This window comes from Leptodactylus fuscus, chromosome 8 (genome assembly GCF_031893055.1).
Source record: "Leptodactylus fuscus isolate aLepFus1 chromosome 8, aLepFus1.hap2, whole genome shotgun sequence".
NCBI lineage: Eukaryota > Metazoa > Chordata > Amphibia > Anura > Leptodactylidae > Leptodactylus > Leptodactylus fuscus.
This window is the reverse complement of record NC_134272.1, coordinates 39,620,930-39,637,215: the sequence shown is the minus strand read 5'-3', so window position 1 is coordinate 39,637,215 and position 16,286 is coordinate 39,620,930. Positions and strand designations below refer to the sequence as shown.

The 16,286-nt window shown below is 40.5% G+C and overlaps 1 protein-coding gene across 1 annotated transcript in view; it reads right to left on the bottom strand.

The window, feature by feature from the left end:
- The window catches only part of HIBCH (3-hydroxyisobutyryl-CoA hydrolase), a 285,341-nt gene that overhangs the window by 65,730 nt on the left and 203,325 nt on the right, over positions 1-16,286 (bottom strand). Inside the window, exons 4-7 of the mRNA XM_075285159.1 lie at positions 14,384-14,524; positions 5,736-5,820; positions 2,569-2,649; positions 761-813 (exon numbers count right to left, since the gene is read on the bottom strand). Of these exons, the coding sequence (XP_075141260.1) occupies positions 761-813; positions 2,569-2,649; positions 5,736-5,820; positions 14,384-14,524 (360 nt within the window). The remainder of the gene's footprint in view (positions 1-760; positions 814-2,568; positions 2,650-5,735; positions 5,821-14,383; positions 14,525-16,286) is intronic.

The window sequence follows — 16,286 nt, the reverse complement described above, 5'->3', positions numbered from 1 at the left end:
CAAAAAGTTGTATGCACCAAACTACAAAAAAAAAAAAAAAAAAATTTCAATATGTGCAGAGTTCATTCATATCACTAAGGCCTACACCTGCATGCACATGTCTTCAGATAATCACTGGAAGGAACAAAAATTTGCTTTGATGCTGGAAATGTTAAATAAAAATCCTATAAAAAGTTGGGATTACACACAGTGGAAAAATAAAGCGCACCCCTAAATCTTATATATTTTTTGAAAGTAGACAGCCTGAAGATTACTTGTGTCTCAGTGAGTTGGTTATCAATAGCCATGTCCACTTTCGTGTAACTTTGTGACAAACACAAAATTTATGAAAAAAAAAAAAAATGCCCTAAAACATATATTTGAACCTAAAACTCATACTCAAAACAAATAAAAAAAAATTAAACAAAAGATCAAGATATGTACTGTTTCTTTGATAAATGTGGGTAGTATGCATAATATCCAGGTATTATACATAAAAAACAATAAAGGTGGTTAATGTAATAAATACTTTTTATTTTAAAGAATTAATCACATTAACATGTTATTATGATTTATATCTAGCACCCACCAGGTAGTATGATAAATGTCACACTTATGCATGTTTGATCCTGTCTGAATAGAAGTTTCCAAATGACAACACTTCCACAACACACACACAAATTCAACTTGTTTTTTTTTCCCCCAAGATGGGGAAGAGAAGAGGAAATCAAAAGTCACACATTAAGACTTGGCTCTAAATGACAGAAAATAATTTACTTACACCGCCCATTGTAATTCCATCAATGAGAGCTACATATGTTTTTTTGTAAGTACCTGGGAAAGTAAAAAAACAAAACACTATAATAAGAATAATCATCAACTATGTCTGACATTTTTAAGAAATAAAATTATAGGGGACCTGTTATCAGGAAACTGTAGTGCAATAAGCAGGCATTGTGATATAGAGAAAGAGCAGCTGAGCACACGGATACATAGTTAAGTGCGAGTGTTCTCAACCTGCGGGACGTGTACCCCTGGGAGTATGGGCCACTGTGAGAGTCCCCTTACATAATACCATACACGATCTACTATTATACTCTCTTCAGACTCTCATAGTATAATTAGTGGAGGCCCACGCAAAATGTTATTCACCTACCCTGGGCTCCAGTATGGCTCTTCATGTTTTATGGACCTCTTCCAGCCTTCAGAGTGATGTCAGAGACTAATGAGGCCCAACCATATCGGTCATGTAGCATGACGACACATAGCGTCATTACGCCATCTGACCCGATAACAGGCCTCGGCAAGAAGAATAGAAGAAGCCGAAAATGCATGGGGAGCCACGCCAGAGCCAAAGGGATGTGAGTAAAACTGTTTGTAACATTTAATCACGCCCCCTAGTTACTGTATACTCTGAGGGCCTGAAAAGACCATAGAATAGAATAGTAGTTCATGGGTGGTACACCACCAAAAATTTCAGGATATAATGTAGAGTATTTTAATTTTATTAGTGTAGGGGATCACTCTGAGACATTATACTGTACGGGGACTCCAAAAGAAGCCCAAAAACTATCAACATAAGTGATTGCTATTTTGAGGTTACTCTCTTGGGATGTCTTCTTACTGGGGGTACTTCGGTTGAAAAATATTGGTCTTCCTGGGAACTGTTCATTAATATTTCTGCGCTTTTTTTTGCTATAAAGTCAAAGGGAGGTACTATCAGTGAGTGTAGCTAATTCTGTATGCACAGTAATAGATGGGAGGCTCATAATGTGCATGAGAACATATTTATATAAACTATCAAACCTCTTATGCAAAAAAAAAAAAATATTTCAGTTTCTAGAATCAGGAGGCACATGTAAGCTTGCGTACGTATACAATATACATTTATTCCATCCTTGTACTGACATCGTACACGTGCTCAGAACAGCTTTCATGTAATTAATATTGTTTGGTATTAACGGTTGGTTTAGTATCCAATTGCTTTTGCTTTGTGATTGGTTCTATTCACTCTAACATAACCTACCGGTAACTTGCTGTATTTCCAAAAAGTCATCTACCATACCTACCCAAAGTTTTAAATATATAATTTTTTTTTCTTACTTTCCTCATTCTGGTGCTTTAGGTTAGAAGCTATGCAGTTTTGTCATAAATCCACAGTAGATGTTGAAATATAACCTGCTATTAGTGACTTCATTAAAGGTAGTGGTTGAACCCCAACTGATGGGATGCAACCAATGGTTAGTGCATGGTGAACTCCAAGAATTTAAACTTCTTCCGAACAAGAACTTTTTGGAAAGTACATAAAGAAAGCCGTATGGACCACTATAGGACATAGTGTGGAGGGGTCAACTATATGACATCATACTTTCAACAAAGGGGCCATTATAAGGCATTACAATGTTTGGAGGGGCCACTATGGGACATTATTCTTAAAGAAGTTGCGCAGGAATTGGTTAAAAATATTTTATTACTATTTGCCTCTTCTAAAAAAGGAAAAAGGGTATCCCATAGCAAAAAAAATGCAGGGTTTGTATATATATATAATTTTTTTATATATATTTTTAAAGTAAAACAGGAGGTGCTTACCAATAGCATTGTTAAGAATGTATTCTTGCCTGAAGAAATCTTGGGCAAGTGGGGCTCCAGCTTTTCCAGCCTGTGTCACAGCTGATAAACCATAAATTAGAGAATAATGCATATTTAAAGTTAAAAGTGAATACAGATTTCTCAAAAACAAACAAACCCAAAACTGTGGAACAAACAAAATAAATTTGGTTTAAAATTTTTATTTCTTTATAATATATCTACATCTATAGATAGATATTTACATTTTCACAAATAAAACAGATACAATAAAACAGATACAACAAAACAGTAGGAAAATAATTCTCACAGAACAGGTGTCAGAGGCATAAGGTCCCCCAAACCAGTATAAGGATAACAACAAATAAGCCCTCAAGGGATTTTTAGCATATAACTTGGATTAAAATTTCAAACAGGACCGTTCACTATCCACACAAACTCCAGTTCCTTGCTTCCTTTAATAGGCACAGCTTCACTGATTTGAGGACAGTTAGAATTTTTCTCTAGGTCCCACCATTCAATCTCTGCAGCTAGTTATGATGCCCAATATGCTAAGCACTCTAATGTCAAGCTGTTGATCCCAGGCTGGAGCACCCAGTTAACACCACCCACCTAAAAGTAGATAGCAAGATATTGTTCCAATGTAGCATTTCTCCTAATAGTAGATAGTTTAACCCCATTTTTTGTTTGTTTTGGATTCCCCACTTTCCAAACCCCATAACTTTTTTTTTTCTGTTCACAGAGCCTTATGAGCGCTTAAAGGGGTTGTCCCGTCACAAGGATCCTATCTATAATGCTTGTAAATGTGAATGTAAGACTTTTCCTAAATACATTGCTTCAGCAGAACTCCTTTGTTTGTTCACTATATTATTTTATTCATTTTTTTGTGGCCACAGCCCTGACTTAGCTGCTCCTGAGTCAAGTGATGCGTCTGCCTGCTCTGAGGGGGGAGGGAGGAGGGGCTAAGTGCACGTGAGCGAGCCTGGAAGGGGGGGGGGGTAGTTTACCCTTTGGGGGAAGGGGCCGCCAATACACTGTTAGACGCCGGCACAGGTGAAGCCAGCAACATCTCTATGCTTCTGCTCTGCATGAAGCAAGCAGCGGCAGAGGCGATGCTGTTATTCCGGGCGGAGGAGCGGAATAACAGCATCGCTTCTGCCGCTGCTTGCTTCATGCAGGGCAGAAGCATAGCGATGTTGCTGGCTGCACCTGTGCCGATGTCTAACACTCCCCAGCATCCGCTGTAATAGAAGCTGTAATAGGCGGATGCTGGGGACTGTTAGACGCCGGCACAGGCACATCGCTATGCTTCTGCCCTGCATGAAGCAAGCAGCGGCAGAAGCGATGCTGTTATTCCGCTCCGGGGTCACATATGCAAAGCCAAGCGACGAGATGCTGCCGGCCCTGCGTGCACGCTCATACACCAGTCTAGCCTTCACAATGCAGACCCGGCACCCTGTCGGGTCTGTATTTGCATTGTGAAGGCTAGACGGTCTATGAGCGCGCACGCAGGGCCGGCGGCATCTCGCAGTTTGGCTTTGCATATGTGACCCCGCCCACCAATGACGAGACAAAGCCGGAAGACAGAAGATTTTAGAGAAACGAAGACGGGTAAGTATGCGACGTGGGAATACCCCTTTAATATTTATAGGAAAATTGTTCTTTATAATGGTACAATATACTGAGAAGCTAGAAAAACATTTATAATGGGGTGGAATTGGAGAAAATCTGTATTTGTGCGACTTCCTTACAGGCTTTGTTTTTGCGGTGTCCACTGTGCTGCCAAAATAATACATCACCTGTATTCTATATGTATTCTAAATTTATATATTTATTTATTTACATTTTAAGCCCTTAAAAAAATTAATTGTATCTTTACCAATTAAGGAAAAGTCTATTGTTTTGATCAATTAAATTTTTACAGGAGGCAAAACAGAGAAAAGATTAAAAACACCGGTTTGGATCTTCCGATTAGAGCAGCCTGTAATACAAATGAATGCCAGAAAAGCCTGGGAGCCTTCAATTGGTTCCCACCTGTCATGTCAATGGATCTAGCCCAGGGGTAGGGAACCTTTGGCTCTCCAGCTGCTGTGAAACTACAACTCCCAGCATGCTCCATTCACTTCCATGGGAGTTCCCAGAACAGCAGAGCCAGTATGCATGCTGGGAGTTGTAGTTTTGCAACAGCTGGAAAGCCGTACGTTCCCTACCCCTAATCTAGGCACATGGGACGTCAGGAAAATTGCCCCTTAGTCAGCTCTAACTGAGCCGCCCTTAATGTTCGTGATCAGGATAGAGACTAGAAAAAAAATTCCAACTGGGCTGGAATCAGAGGAACTGTACCTATAAAAGAATGCAAAGAACTGGAGTTGGTGGGTGTGGAAAAACTACTCTTTAAATAATATGTTTGCATTAATAGTAAATTCGGCAATACTGCTATGCCGGTTAGGCAAGAGCAAGTTCCCCCTTTTCCACCATGAAAGACTTATTACTACTTTCCCAGAATTCTTAGCAATAAATCCTTATACACTGCAAGGTAGCCTCAGAGATATATCACCCACTCTGACACACAAAGATAATGAATGTCATCTTCCCAGAGAGTATAGTTTAAAGGGGCTCTATCGTTGGGAAAAGTGATTTTTAGCTAAGCACATACTTGCATAGACTTTAGTATGTAAATTTTCTCAGTAGTTTTTTTTAATAAGTCTGTTTTTATTCATATGCTAATTAGCCTTCTCTGTGCACTCCAGAAGTCTCTGTGTTCACCCTCTGCTATTCTCTATGTGTATGAGAGCAGAGAGGCTGCTGTGCTGATGACTCATCTTCCTGCTCTCATACACATAGAGAATAGCAGAGGTTGCACAAAGACACTTCCGGAGTGCACGGAGAAGGCTAATTAGCATATGAATAAAAATGGACTTATTCAAGAACTACTGAGGTGATTTACATACAAAAGGTACATGTGAAATAGTCCTTCTAAAGGCTATGCAAGTGTGTGCTTAGCTAAAAATTACTTTTCCCAATGATCGAGTCTCTTTAAGCTAGATTCATTAAAAGTGAAATAAGGCCAGTCTTGTCTTAGACAATATCATATGACACAATGTACCAAAAGAGATGAGAGTAATCCAAATATTTCCCCCACCACCTGAAGAACATATTTAAGCCCTCACCAATTATGTCTCCTCCAGCACAGAAAGCTTTGCCTCCAGTACCCTTAATTATCACTAGAAAGGTTTCAGGGTCCTCTTCCCAAAGCTATAAAAAAAAAAAAAAAAAAAAAAATACATTAATCATTTGCAAACATATCACAGGGGTTAAATTTTTAAGATAATTGGAACATTGTGTCTACTATATTAGGCGACCATGTTGCTGATTAGTGGGAGTTGAGGAGCCCAACTACTCAATAGTATAAGGAAATCTGTCCAACTGTGCTTTGCAGAGGAGCAGAAAGGGCAGCAAAAGCTGCTGTCCCATGTCTGACTTCTATCTACATTCTAGAAGCTGCATTTGAGGTGGGAGTGGGATATAGCAAGCACAGGAATGAGACTACTGCGAGACTCCTACATGAAATCTAATTCAGCTATAGAGCCAATCGGCAACTGACAATGTGTCAGCCTCTCTGTGTCCACCATCACAAAGTGTAGAGGTGCTATATATATATATATATACACATACATGTTTTGCATATATGTGTTTAGAAAACAAAACATGGGCCTTTTGCAAAAAAAATATGTATTTTTGCTTCTTTAAAGAGTTTTTCTTTTTGCGATTGCGCCGTGATGTTCATTACGGACACCCGCTTACTACTCACTTTTCTGTCTGTAGAGTAAGTAACAGTTGAGCGAATACACCAGCAATCAGTGGCGTAACTACCGCCGTAGAAGCAGAGGCAGCTGCCACAGGGCCCGAGACTTACCTCTCCAGGCTCCAGCCTACTTGCGTGACGTCATGTGACCCGCGACGCAGGGCCCTGGTCACATGACGTGACAGAAGATGGCTGACAGCAACGGAGAATGCAGGGGAGTCGGCAGATAGGTAAGTAACAGTAGTTTGTTGTTTGTATGCCCCTGGGTTTCTGATTATTATACTCTGGAGTTTGAAAAGACCCCAGAGTATAATAATTGTTCATGAGTGTCCACAATGGGACATAATATTGTGTACTGGGGCCAGTATGGGGACATAATACTGCCTACTGGGGCCAGTATGTGGACATAATACTGCGTACTGGGGCCAGTATGGGGAAATAATGCTGTGTACTGGAGCCAGTATGGGGACATAATACTGTGTGCAGGGGCCAATATAGGATATTGGCAAAAGTTCGCCACGGGGCCCTGTCATTCCTAGTTACGCCACAGCCGGTAATGAAAGTACTTGCACAATACAGAGCCAGGAAAGTATTCAGAAAGCTCTCTGACTGGCCCTGGCATTCTCCAACAACACCATGACCAATGAATATAAAGGTGCATGAGCAGCTTGAAGCGTCAGAGACGCCCTTGGTGCTCCAGCACGGCTCATTTGCATAATGACTTTTACAAAGATTTGGGAATGGAGGACTGAATTTAGAAAAGGAAAGCAATCCTATTAATATTATAAAGGTGAAAGTTTGTGAGTTTGGATGTTTGTGGGTTTGTGTGTTTGGATGTTTGTTACTCAATCACGCAAAACCCGCTCGACTGATTTGGCTGAAATTTTTCACAAACATAGTCACTACACTCGATTGCACAATAGGCTACTTTTCGTCACAACAGCGCACATACGTTTTTCCCAGGACCCCCCACAAAACCTAAACTCACATCACTATCTCTGCAATCTCACACACTTTGGACCATAGCAAGCCACAAAATTCATATTACCCTCTACAGCAGAGGTCAGCAACCCCTGGCACACGTGCCAAGAGTGGCACTCCTGCCATATTTCACTGGCACACCAGCAGCACAGGACCTGCAAGAGTTAAATAAAGTCCGAGTTTCTTCAGTGGGCTGCTAGAGCTGAGGCATAAGAGAGGGGTGCAGGAAACCCAGAGGGTGGAGCTTAATCGCTCAGATCTGTGCCTGCTATAGTGGTCTGCATCCTGCAAACATTCCCCGAGGAGGAGAGGAAGCTGCTAGCAAAGTGAAACTGAAAAACACACAGGTACATAGGATTACTGTTCTCATTAATGTCAGGCATTTGGGGTTATTAGTTTAGTCTTAGTAACTCCATGTGCCTCACATTAACCCCTGTGTGCCTCACATTAATAGGAATAAACCCCATCATGTCCCTCATATTAACCCCTGTGTGCCTCATATTAATAGAAATAAACCCCATCATGTCCCTCATATTAACCCCTGTGTGCCTCATATTAATAGGAATAAACCCCATCATATCCCTCATATTAACCTGTGTGCCTCATATTAATAGGAATAAACCCCATCATGTCCCTCATATTAACCCCTGTGTGCCTCATATAAAGGTTACTAATATGTGAGACATATGGAGGTAATAATAAAAGACCTCAGTAATGAAGATACTGTTAGAGTCAAATCCTCCATCTTTGTATTTTGTCAGTCATCTTGTAACCTTTCACACATAAACTGTGTAAGTAAGTCGCAGCTGGCTATTTGTATATCTTATCTTCATGGTATATGGAGGTCACTGAGACTCATTTAGCACCAACATGACATCTTATCTCTGTTTCCATGATATATGCATATAGACATAGTGTGAGCTGCTAGTTCACACATAAGTGTTTTTGAAGCTTTCTTTGTTTAAGGACAAAGTACAAAGTCCATTAAGCTGTAATGATATGCAAAATACATAAGGCCTCAGCCAATAGTCATGTGCCAGGTTTATCTTATAACCAATTATTTTATGCCAACTATGTTAGAATAGTCCAACCTGCTCTTGTCTGTATTGTATTTAAACCACCTTTGTGCACCATTAAATTAGAACTCACTTGATACACCATCAGTTGTGTGTGTGTGGCTTCTCCAGACCTGATAATGGGCGTAATTACTTCAGGCCTGATATTTAATTTGGAACTCAGCAACATACTCTATCATGGGGACCCCTTAATGTCCTTAACAGAACCTGACGCCCATCGTGGGGAATCGATAATCGTTTAATGTGCAGCCGATAGTGTACTGATCCACTCACCAACCGATTTGGAGACGGGCCCGGAGGACCTCAGATGAATAAAACAGCGCTGTAACGGTAAGTCCTTTTCTTGCCAAATAACTAATCTGAGTTCCTACGTGTACCGGATCCTGTGTGTCGGTGAGTGAAGATTAGTGCTGCATATGTTATAACAATCGATGCCATATTATATAGTGTGCAAGAACCTGAATAGTATGTTGTCTGTAGTGGGGTGGGAAATGTTATACCTCATTCTTTGTCTACTGTCCATGCTGTCATTTGGTTGCTACATCTGTTATAGAGTGTAAAAAGCGGTGCAGAAGAGAGAGTTATTCTTCATCCTTAATCCCTAGAGTTGCGAGAGTGGAAGTACTGAGTGATTGAAAAGTCCTTGTTTTGGACACTAAGGACTGAGTAGAATCTGAGTAAGTACATGCAATGATTCAGGGGTGTTCGATAGAGGGACACAGACAAAGTGGAGTCTGTGGAAACCAAATGAGGGTTTTGCCCTGAGCACTACGCCAGAACATGCACATTAGAGATTAGTTCAATGAAAACAGAGTGACTGTTTGGGAGGTCCCACTAGGTGAGTCAAAAGTGACCCTCTATTGTCTTAATTGCCCTAGAGGAGTGGGATGCTCACGGCTGACTGGCCATCAGCTATTATGGGGGAGGGACCCTCTGAGGTAGGGTATACCCCCATATGAACTAATAGGAATGGGAGAGAGAGAAGAAGATGCCGCTCAAGAAAAAAAAAAAAAAAAAAGAGCAGGAGTTACCAATGGAGAATAGGCAGGACAGATACAGGGATAGAGGGTAACCAGGAAGTGTTTTAATTGTGGAAACCAGGGACACTTGGCTAGAGATTGCTGGTGTCCTAAGCGAAGGACAAAGGCTTTGAGTGTAAGGAAATGTATAGTGAGCATCCATTGACAGTCCAGCTAAAGGGTTAATGTGCTTGGCACTTAGCATTGTGTTGTTAGTTTGTTGGTTAGTGGAAAGTGGAAACATGATATGTTTTGTGGTGAGGATACTGCAGGTTAAGTGTAGGTATGTGTATACACATATGTGTGTATATAGGCTTGGGGGTGGACATTAAGTTATTTCTAGAATGTCTATAGTGTCCTTTTATTCAGGAAAGGTTTCCCATTTTGAGAATGCTCCCCTCATGGTAATGTTTTTAAAATTGGATAAATGGCATAAATATGAGATCAACATTATTATGTTTATTTTATAGTAATATGCAAATTGGTAAGAAGATGAAGGCAACTATTTACATGTTTTGGTTTGTTTTCTCCTCAATATTTAGCTGTGCGGGAATTATAACTAACTCTGTGCCTATTTGTAGGAATAAGATTTGGCGGTCCCAAGAGAATAAGTGATATCACGGTACAAAATATATGAAAATTTTTATTTTAGTTCAGACAAGTTTTTTTTGATTTAATTGACATTTGTTTTGTTCTGTCTGGAGCTCCAGTGTGACGTTGCATGTTTGTATGGAAGGTTCAGAAAAGTGAATGGGCCCATATATGTGTGTCAGTTATATGTACATGTTACATGTGTCTGCTATGTGTACATGTTCTGTTTGTCCATGTCTGTATTGTTACATTTTCAGTCTCCACAGCGAGCAGATATTGAATGCTGATAACCACAGAGGGTGGTGACAAGTAGATATGAAAGGGAGGCATAAAAGTTTTTTCCATTGTTGAATATATAGGTGTGTTCTGGTGTAAATGAGATGTACTTGATATACCATGTACATGTATTATGTACTCAGTGTGTATTGGTGCGTATGTGTATCAAATGTATCACATGGGCTTTACACTTGTAACATAAATATTTGTTATGGGTTTATACTATAATTCCAAGAATGTTAACAATCGGGATTTATTGTGTGAAAAAGTTATTCAGATGTTCCTTCTGATATGGGATTAGGCCCCATAGGGGTAGGCAATACATGTGAACTATCTTGCCACAAGGGGCACAGAACGCCCCTAATATGTACATGCAGGTAAAGATAAATTGCAGTTCTACAAAGTTAAAGTGGTGTTTCTGGGTCATTGTTTGCTACAAGGTGTTAGGTAGCTGTGTAAGTAGATCAGAAGTCACTCGCATATCTGCTCTGTAATTTAAGGCTTCCGCCTTCTCTGCTGATATATGTTGAGTATTTACTTACCTTAATGAATTTTTGGAGTGTTTAGAAGTTTTAGAGAACTGAATTTACTTGGGATTGTATAAATAAGTCTGCTGGGATATGTAGTACTACAGCTATGACAAGTGTGGGGAGAGCCAGCGCAGCTGCTTCCATGATAAGACAAGGGGTAATAAATCTTGTATTGGAAACAAAGATGACAATGGCTGGATATCTCAGGCTGCAGTGTGTCTTATCTATGTCTTCTAAATGTAAGCTTTGCATTCTGTGCTGCACTACAAGTCCCTTCTAACCTGTTAACAATAGTTTCAGGGGAGGAGTAAGGAGAGTCAGATAACTTAAAATTAATTTTACTTTTGCTGATTTGGTTATGTAAATGATGAATCTATTGTTAACTCTGATGAGAATTCTTTTATTTTAGATGATTCTCGATTTGGGAATGATGGTGGATTCTGCACCAGATATGTCATGGTCACTGAATATGAGGTAAACCAAGGGTAAAACCAAGCACAAAGTAGAACCATTATGGAACTGTATGGGTCTCAGCTCATGAAGCTGAACTAGAAGCCATCACTGAGACAGGGTACAATGTCTGAGGGTAGGTGTTTGATATAGTGGGACTATGGTCCAATCTGGAAAGCGAGAGCTTTCTGTAGGGTCAATGTTAAGCCTAAAAGGATTTCCAGGCTGTTCAGGTAGTGATGCTGCCACCTCCACACAGGTGGGTATAGTCAAAAGTCAGGACACACACTAAGGCTGATACGAAGGAAAGTAGAGGTAACTTGTGGGCAGACACTGCCACTAACCCAGTTGCAGAGGCCTAGGGGATATGCCTTACTGATAATTGGTCATTATACTCGACCCAAACCCCCCTTTTAGCTCTCTTTTCAGGTTTTACAACACTGAGGCACCAAAAATGGTCCAGGACTACAGTAAAAGAGGATGTACAAGTCCTGATCTCCGGTGGTAAGAGAATATATTTACTGAGTGCATTGTCCCCACTGATGGCATAAAGCAGTGTTTAGAAGTAGCCATGTGTGACCTGGTGAGCAGAGGATGGGTGGCTGCAGGATTTAACATCACTACAGACACTGCATGGCATGTGTTAAATGCAAAGTAGGCCAAAAAGTGAAAAGTTTCTCAGAGCCAGGCCCAGAGCCCTTGTACCTGTTCCAGAGATTGCAGGTTAACTATATGCAGTTACTAAAGGTGAGACGGTATAAGTACGTGCTTGTGTGTATAGTTATCTATCTTCAGAAAAGTCTGAGGCATATCTGGTGAAGAAAGCCATCACAAACGGGGCTGCAGATAGACGGCTACTGAAGATGTAGTGTGTCACTTGTATTGGTATTTTCTGTAAGGTACCCTCCTGACAGAAGAATTGGCTTTAGCCCATGTCAAACTTTCTTTAGGTCAGCCCCTAGGTTAGGGTTGTATTCTTGGCAACTCCTACAGGTGTGGTATGGTGTACTGACTGACTATGTGATGTATTGGCAAAAACATTTGACTAATGTATGGCTTTGAGTTTTCTCTCCTTCTCAGATTTTAAGTTAGTGGGCGGGACCTATTCATTTGAACCAAGAGATTGATGGTGATAAAGAGACACGTGAGAAAAACCTTGGAGCCAAGAGTTGATGTTCCTTCCAAATGCTGCTGATAACCAGTCCTTCTGTGATATTTGAAGGAGAGCCTAATTGTATCCATGCTTCATATTGCAAGAAAGTATCTACACACAAAGCGATGAAGATTCTCCTGATAATGCTGTTACAGATGGTCCTGACGATAAGCCTGCATAGAACATTTAACAATGAAGTGGGACAATAAGTTTCTTAAACATCATATGATTTTGATCGAAGATCTGAATGTGTCAGATTGTAGGATATGTCCTCATAACCCCATATTAGCCTAAGTCATGTCATATATAGCTGTTTCTTTGACGCAACAGGAAATGTTTGAAGTATATAGTTAAGAAGATACCACCTCATATTTTAGGAACAATACATAGTATAAACAAGTAAATATCAGCAAGTTGTAGTAAAAATCTTATGTTCATTTTGTTTGTTTAATACAAAACATATACAAAAGGATGAGCAGACCAAGATATAAAAGGCCAGAACTATGATTGAGATTAGGTTAGAATACAGGAACATATGAGGGGAATCTGGTAAAGTCCGGCAGTAGACATTAGGTCACTGAAGTACCTAAATATGAATTCCTGTATTCAGCCATCTCAAAATGGGGGAATGTTAGAGTCAAATCCTCCATCTTTGTATTTTGTCAGTCATCTTGTAACCTTTCACACATAAACTGTGTAAGTAAGTCGCAGCTGGCTATTTGTATATCTTATCTTCATGGTATATGGAGGTCACTGAGACTCATTTAGCACCAACATGACATCTTATCTCTGTTTCCATGATATATGCATATAGACATAGTGTGAGCTGCTAGTTCACACATAAGTGTTTTTGAAGCTTTCTTTGTTTAAGGACAAAGTACAAAGTCCATTAAGCTGTAATGATATGCAAAATACATAAGGCCTCAGCCAATAGTCATGTGCCAGGTTTATCTTATAACCAATTATTTTATGCCAACTATGTTAGAATAGTCCAACCTGCTCTTGTCTGTATTGTATTTAAACCACCTTTGTGCACCATTAAATTAGAACTCACTTGATACACCATCAGTTGTGTGTGTGTGGCTTCTCCAGACCTGATAATGGGCGTAATTACTTCAGGCCTGATATTTAATTTGGAACTCAGCAACATACTCTATCATGGGGACCCCTTAATGTCCCCAACAGAACTTAATTGTTACCTCCAAGTCTCTCACATATCAGTAACTCTTACACAAGGGTTAATGTGAGGGACATGATGGGGTTAATTGCTATTAATAAGAGGCGCATGGAGTTACTAAACTGTCATGCACAGGGACAGACTTTATGTTGCTTGCTCAAGAGTATCCTGTGCCCAAAATGTACATGTACTGGCGGAAAATAAATCATACAATGTCGTATATCGAAGTACAGTATATTCACTTGAAATACCTCTGTCCCAAAGACACTATGTACAGTTTATAACAACACCGTATAGCAGCTGAAATACAAATTACATTCATCACAAAAGTCTCACGTATTCTCAGAATTACAGCAAAAACAAGATACAAACTTACATTTCATATCCCATACCTTATACACAGTACGAAAACCTTACCCGCGCCTGTTTACCCACTTCCACAATCATCGCAGACGAAGTCGCGGGTACCAGCTAGTACTAAATTATGTTGACCCTATGGTATTCTACTAATTGTTTAATATGACCTTTCCTTGTGACAGACTCCCTTTAAAATAGCATTTGTTTTGCATCTTACCTGCATTTCAAATGGCAATAAAAACATAAATGGACGGTAGTTTTTCTCTATGTACATTGAAATATTGGTAATAGACACTATGAAGGATTGGCATCATAAGACGTGCATCATTATTGTAAATACAGCTACTGCACATGTAATTCTGCTAAATATACCACATGCCATTCAGCATGTCCACTTACTTACTTTAAGCTGATTGTAGATGAGTCGGGACATATTAAGATTTAGTGCATTCAGAGCCTTTGGCCTATTCAGAGTGATCACTCCTGAACAGCCATTTTTTGCCAGCAGAACCTCTGCATCTGAGGCCGTGTGACTGGCCATACGCTGTAAAAAAAGATAAAAAATAATTCATTGAAATTAAAATAAGGATAACAAAATGTTAATCCACAAATTTATACAACAGCATCATATTGTTTGGCACATAACTGTCAATATGTAGAGATAGAATCATGCGCTATAAACAATGTAGCAAATTGAGGTAATTCATTTTTCTTTGGCAGTCTTCATAAATCTTTTTAAAAGCAAGTACAGATATGGACTATCATATAGTGCTCAGGGCAAATATCAGAAAGGGCACTGGTGCAAGTGAAAAGTCCTCAGGGAAACAGGGTAGCCACCTTAACAAAGGCGCAATGTATGGCTTTAAAGGCTTTTTTCTCGTTGACACACCGGAATAGCCTTAAAAAAGGCTATTCTTCTCCTACCTTTAGATGTCTTCTTCGCCCCACCGTTCGGTTACAATTCCGTTTTTTGGCGGTATGCAAATGAATTCTCTCACAGCACTGGGAGCGGGCCCCAGCGCTCAAACAGCACTGGGGGCGTCCCCAATGCTGCAAGAGAACTCTCTCCAGTGCTGCCTTCATCTTCTTCTGGAACATTCTCTTCATGCGTCTTCTTCCAGCACTGGGGTCACACTGTGGGGCCTGCACAGCCGACTTTGCCATTGGGCCGCAGGCAGAGCCGAATGCACATGCCGGCAGCCATGTTTTTGTGGCCGCTTACGCAAGCATGCGCACTGTACAGAGTACGCTCTGTACTCCGTTGAACTACAGAAGCGTACTGCGCTTACTCGCATAAACAGCCACAAAAACATGGCCGCCGGCATGTGCGTTCGGCTCTGTCTGAGGCCCGATGGCAGAGTCGACTGCGCAGGAGTACAAGTGTGACCCCAGTGCCAGAAGAAGATGCATGAAGAAGACGTTCCAGAAGAAGATGGAGGCGGCGCTGGAGAGAGTTCTCTCGCAGCACTGGGTACACCCCCAGTGCGGTTTGAGCGCTGGGACCCGCCCCCAGTGCTCCGAGAGAATTCATTTGCATACTGATGAGAAACGGAATTGTAACTGAATGGCGGGGCAAAGAAGACATCTAAAAGTAGGAGAAGAATAGCCTTTCTTAAGGCTATTTCGACATGTCATTGTAGTTGCTCTTAGATGATGCTTTTCACCATATCTGGTTTAAAAGGCTCATTAGGTAAATTAAGGACTGTTAAATTAGAGTTAACTATGGTGACACTGTAAGGTCAATGTTAGGGTTAGGATAAGCACTAAATTTGTGGTTTTACTTTAATATATGCTCACACAGCTTATACATTTCTTTCTAGCTGCAGGCAGTTTTGTCCTACTGATTTGGGTTGGGGGCGGGGTGTTCGTCTTCACATTGTGCAAGCTATATATATTTATTTATTTTTTTTTTTTTACTATTTATACTCAGGCAATGTAGCCATAAGATGCTTTATTTTTGCATGGTGAGATGTAGTTTTTAATGTCATAATTTTGAGGTGCCTATACCTTATCGACTAAATTTTATTAACTCTTTCTGGATAGGATGTAGGTCTTATTTTACAGGCACTGTGGCGAATCGGAATCTTTTCTGATTCGCTCTTAACCAATCTTTTAAAGTAGTTAAGAGTTGGTAACCCTAACTTGTAGTGGAGTGACTGCGTCTGTGGGAATGAGAATGGGTGGCATCATGTAGGTAGTCAAGCCCACAGCATAGTATCTGCCAGGAGGTGGGACTCAGGAGGCGGCCCTCGGAAGGCAGACTTGGGAGGCAGGAGGTGGGACTCTGAAGCAGAACTTAGGAGCGG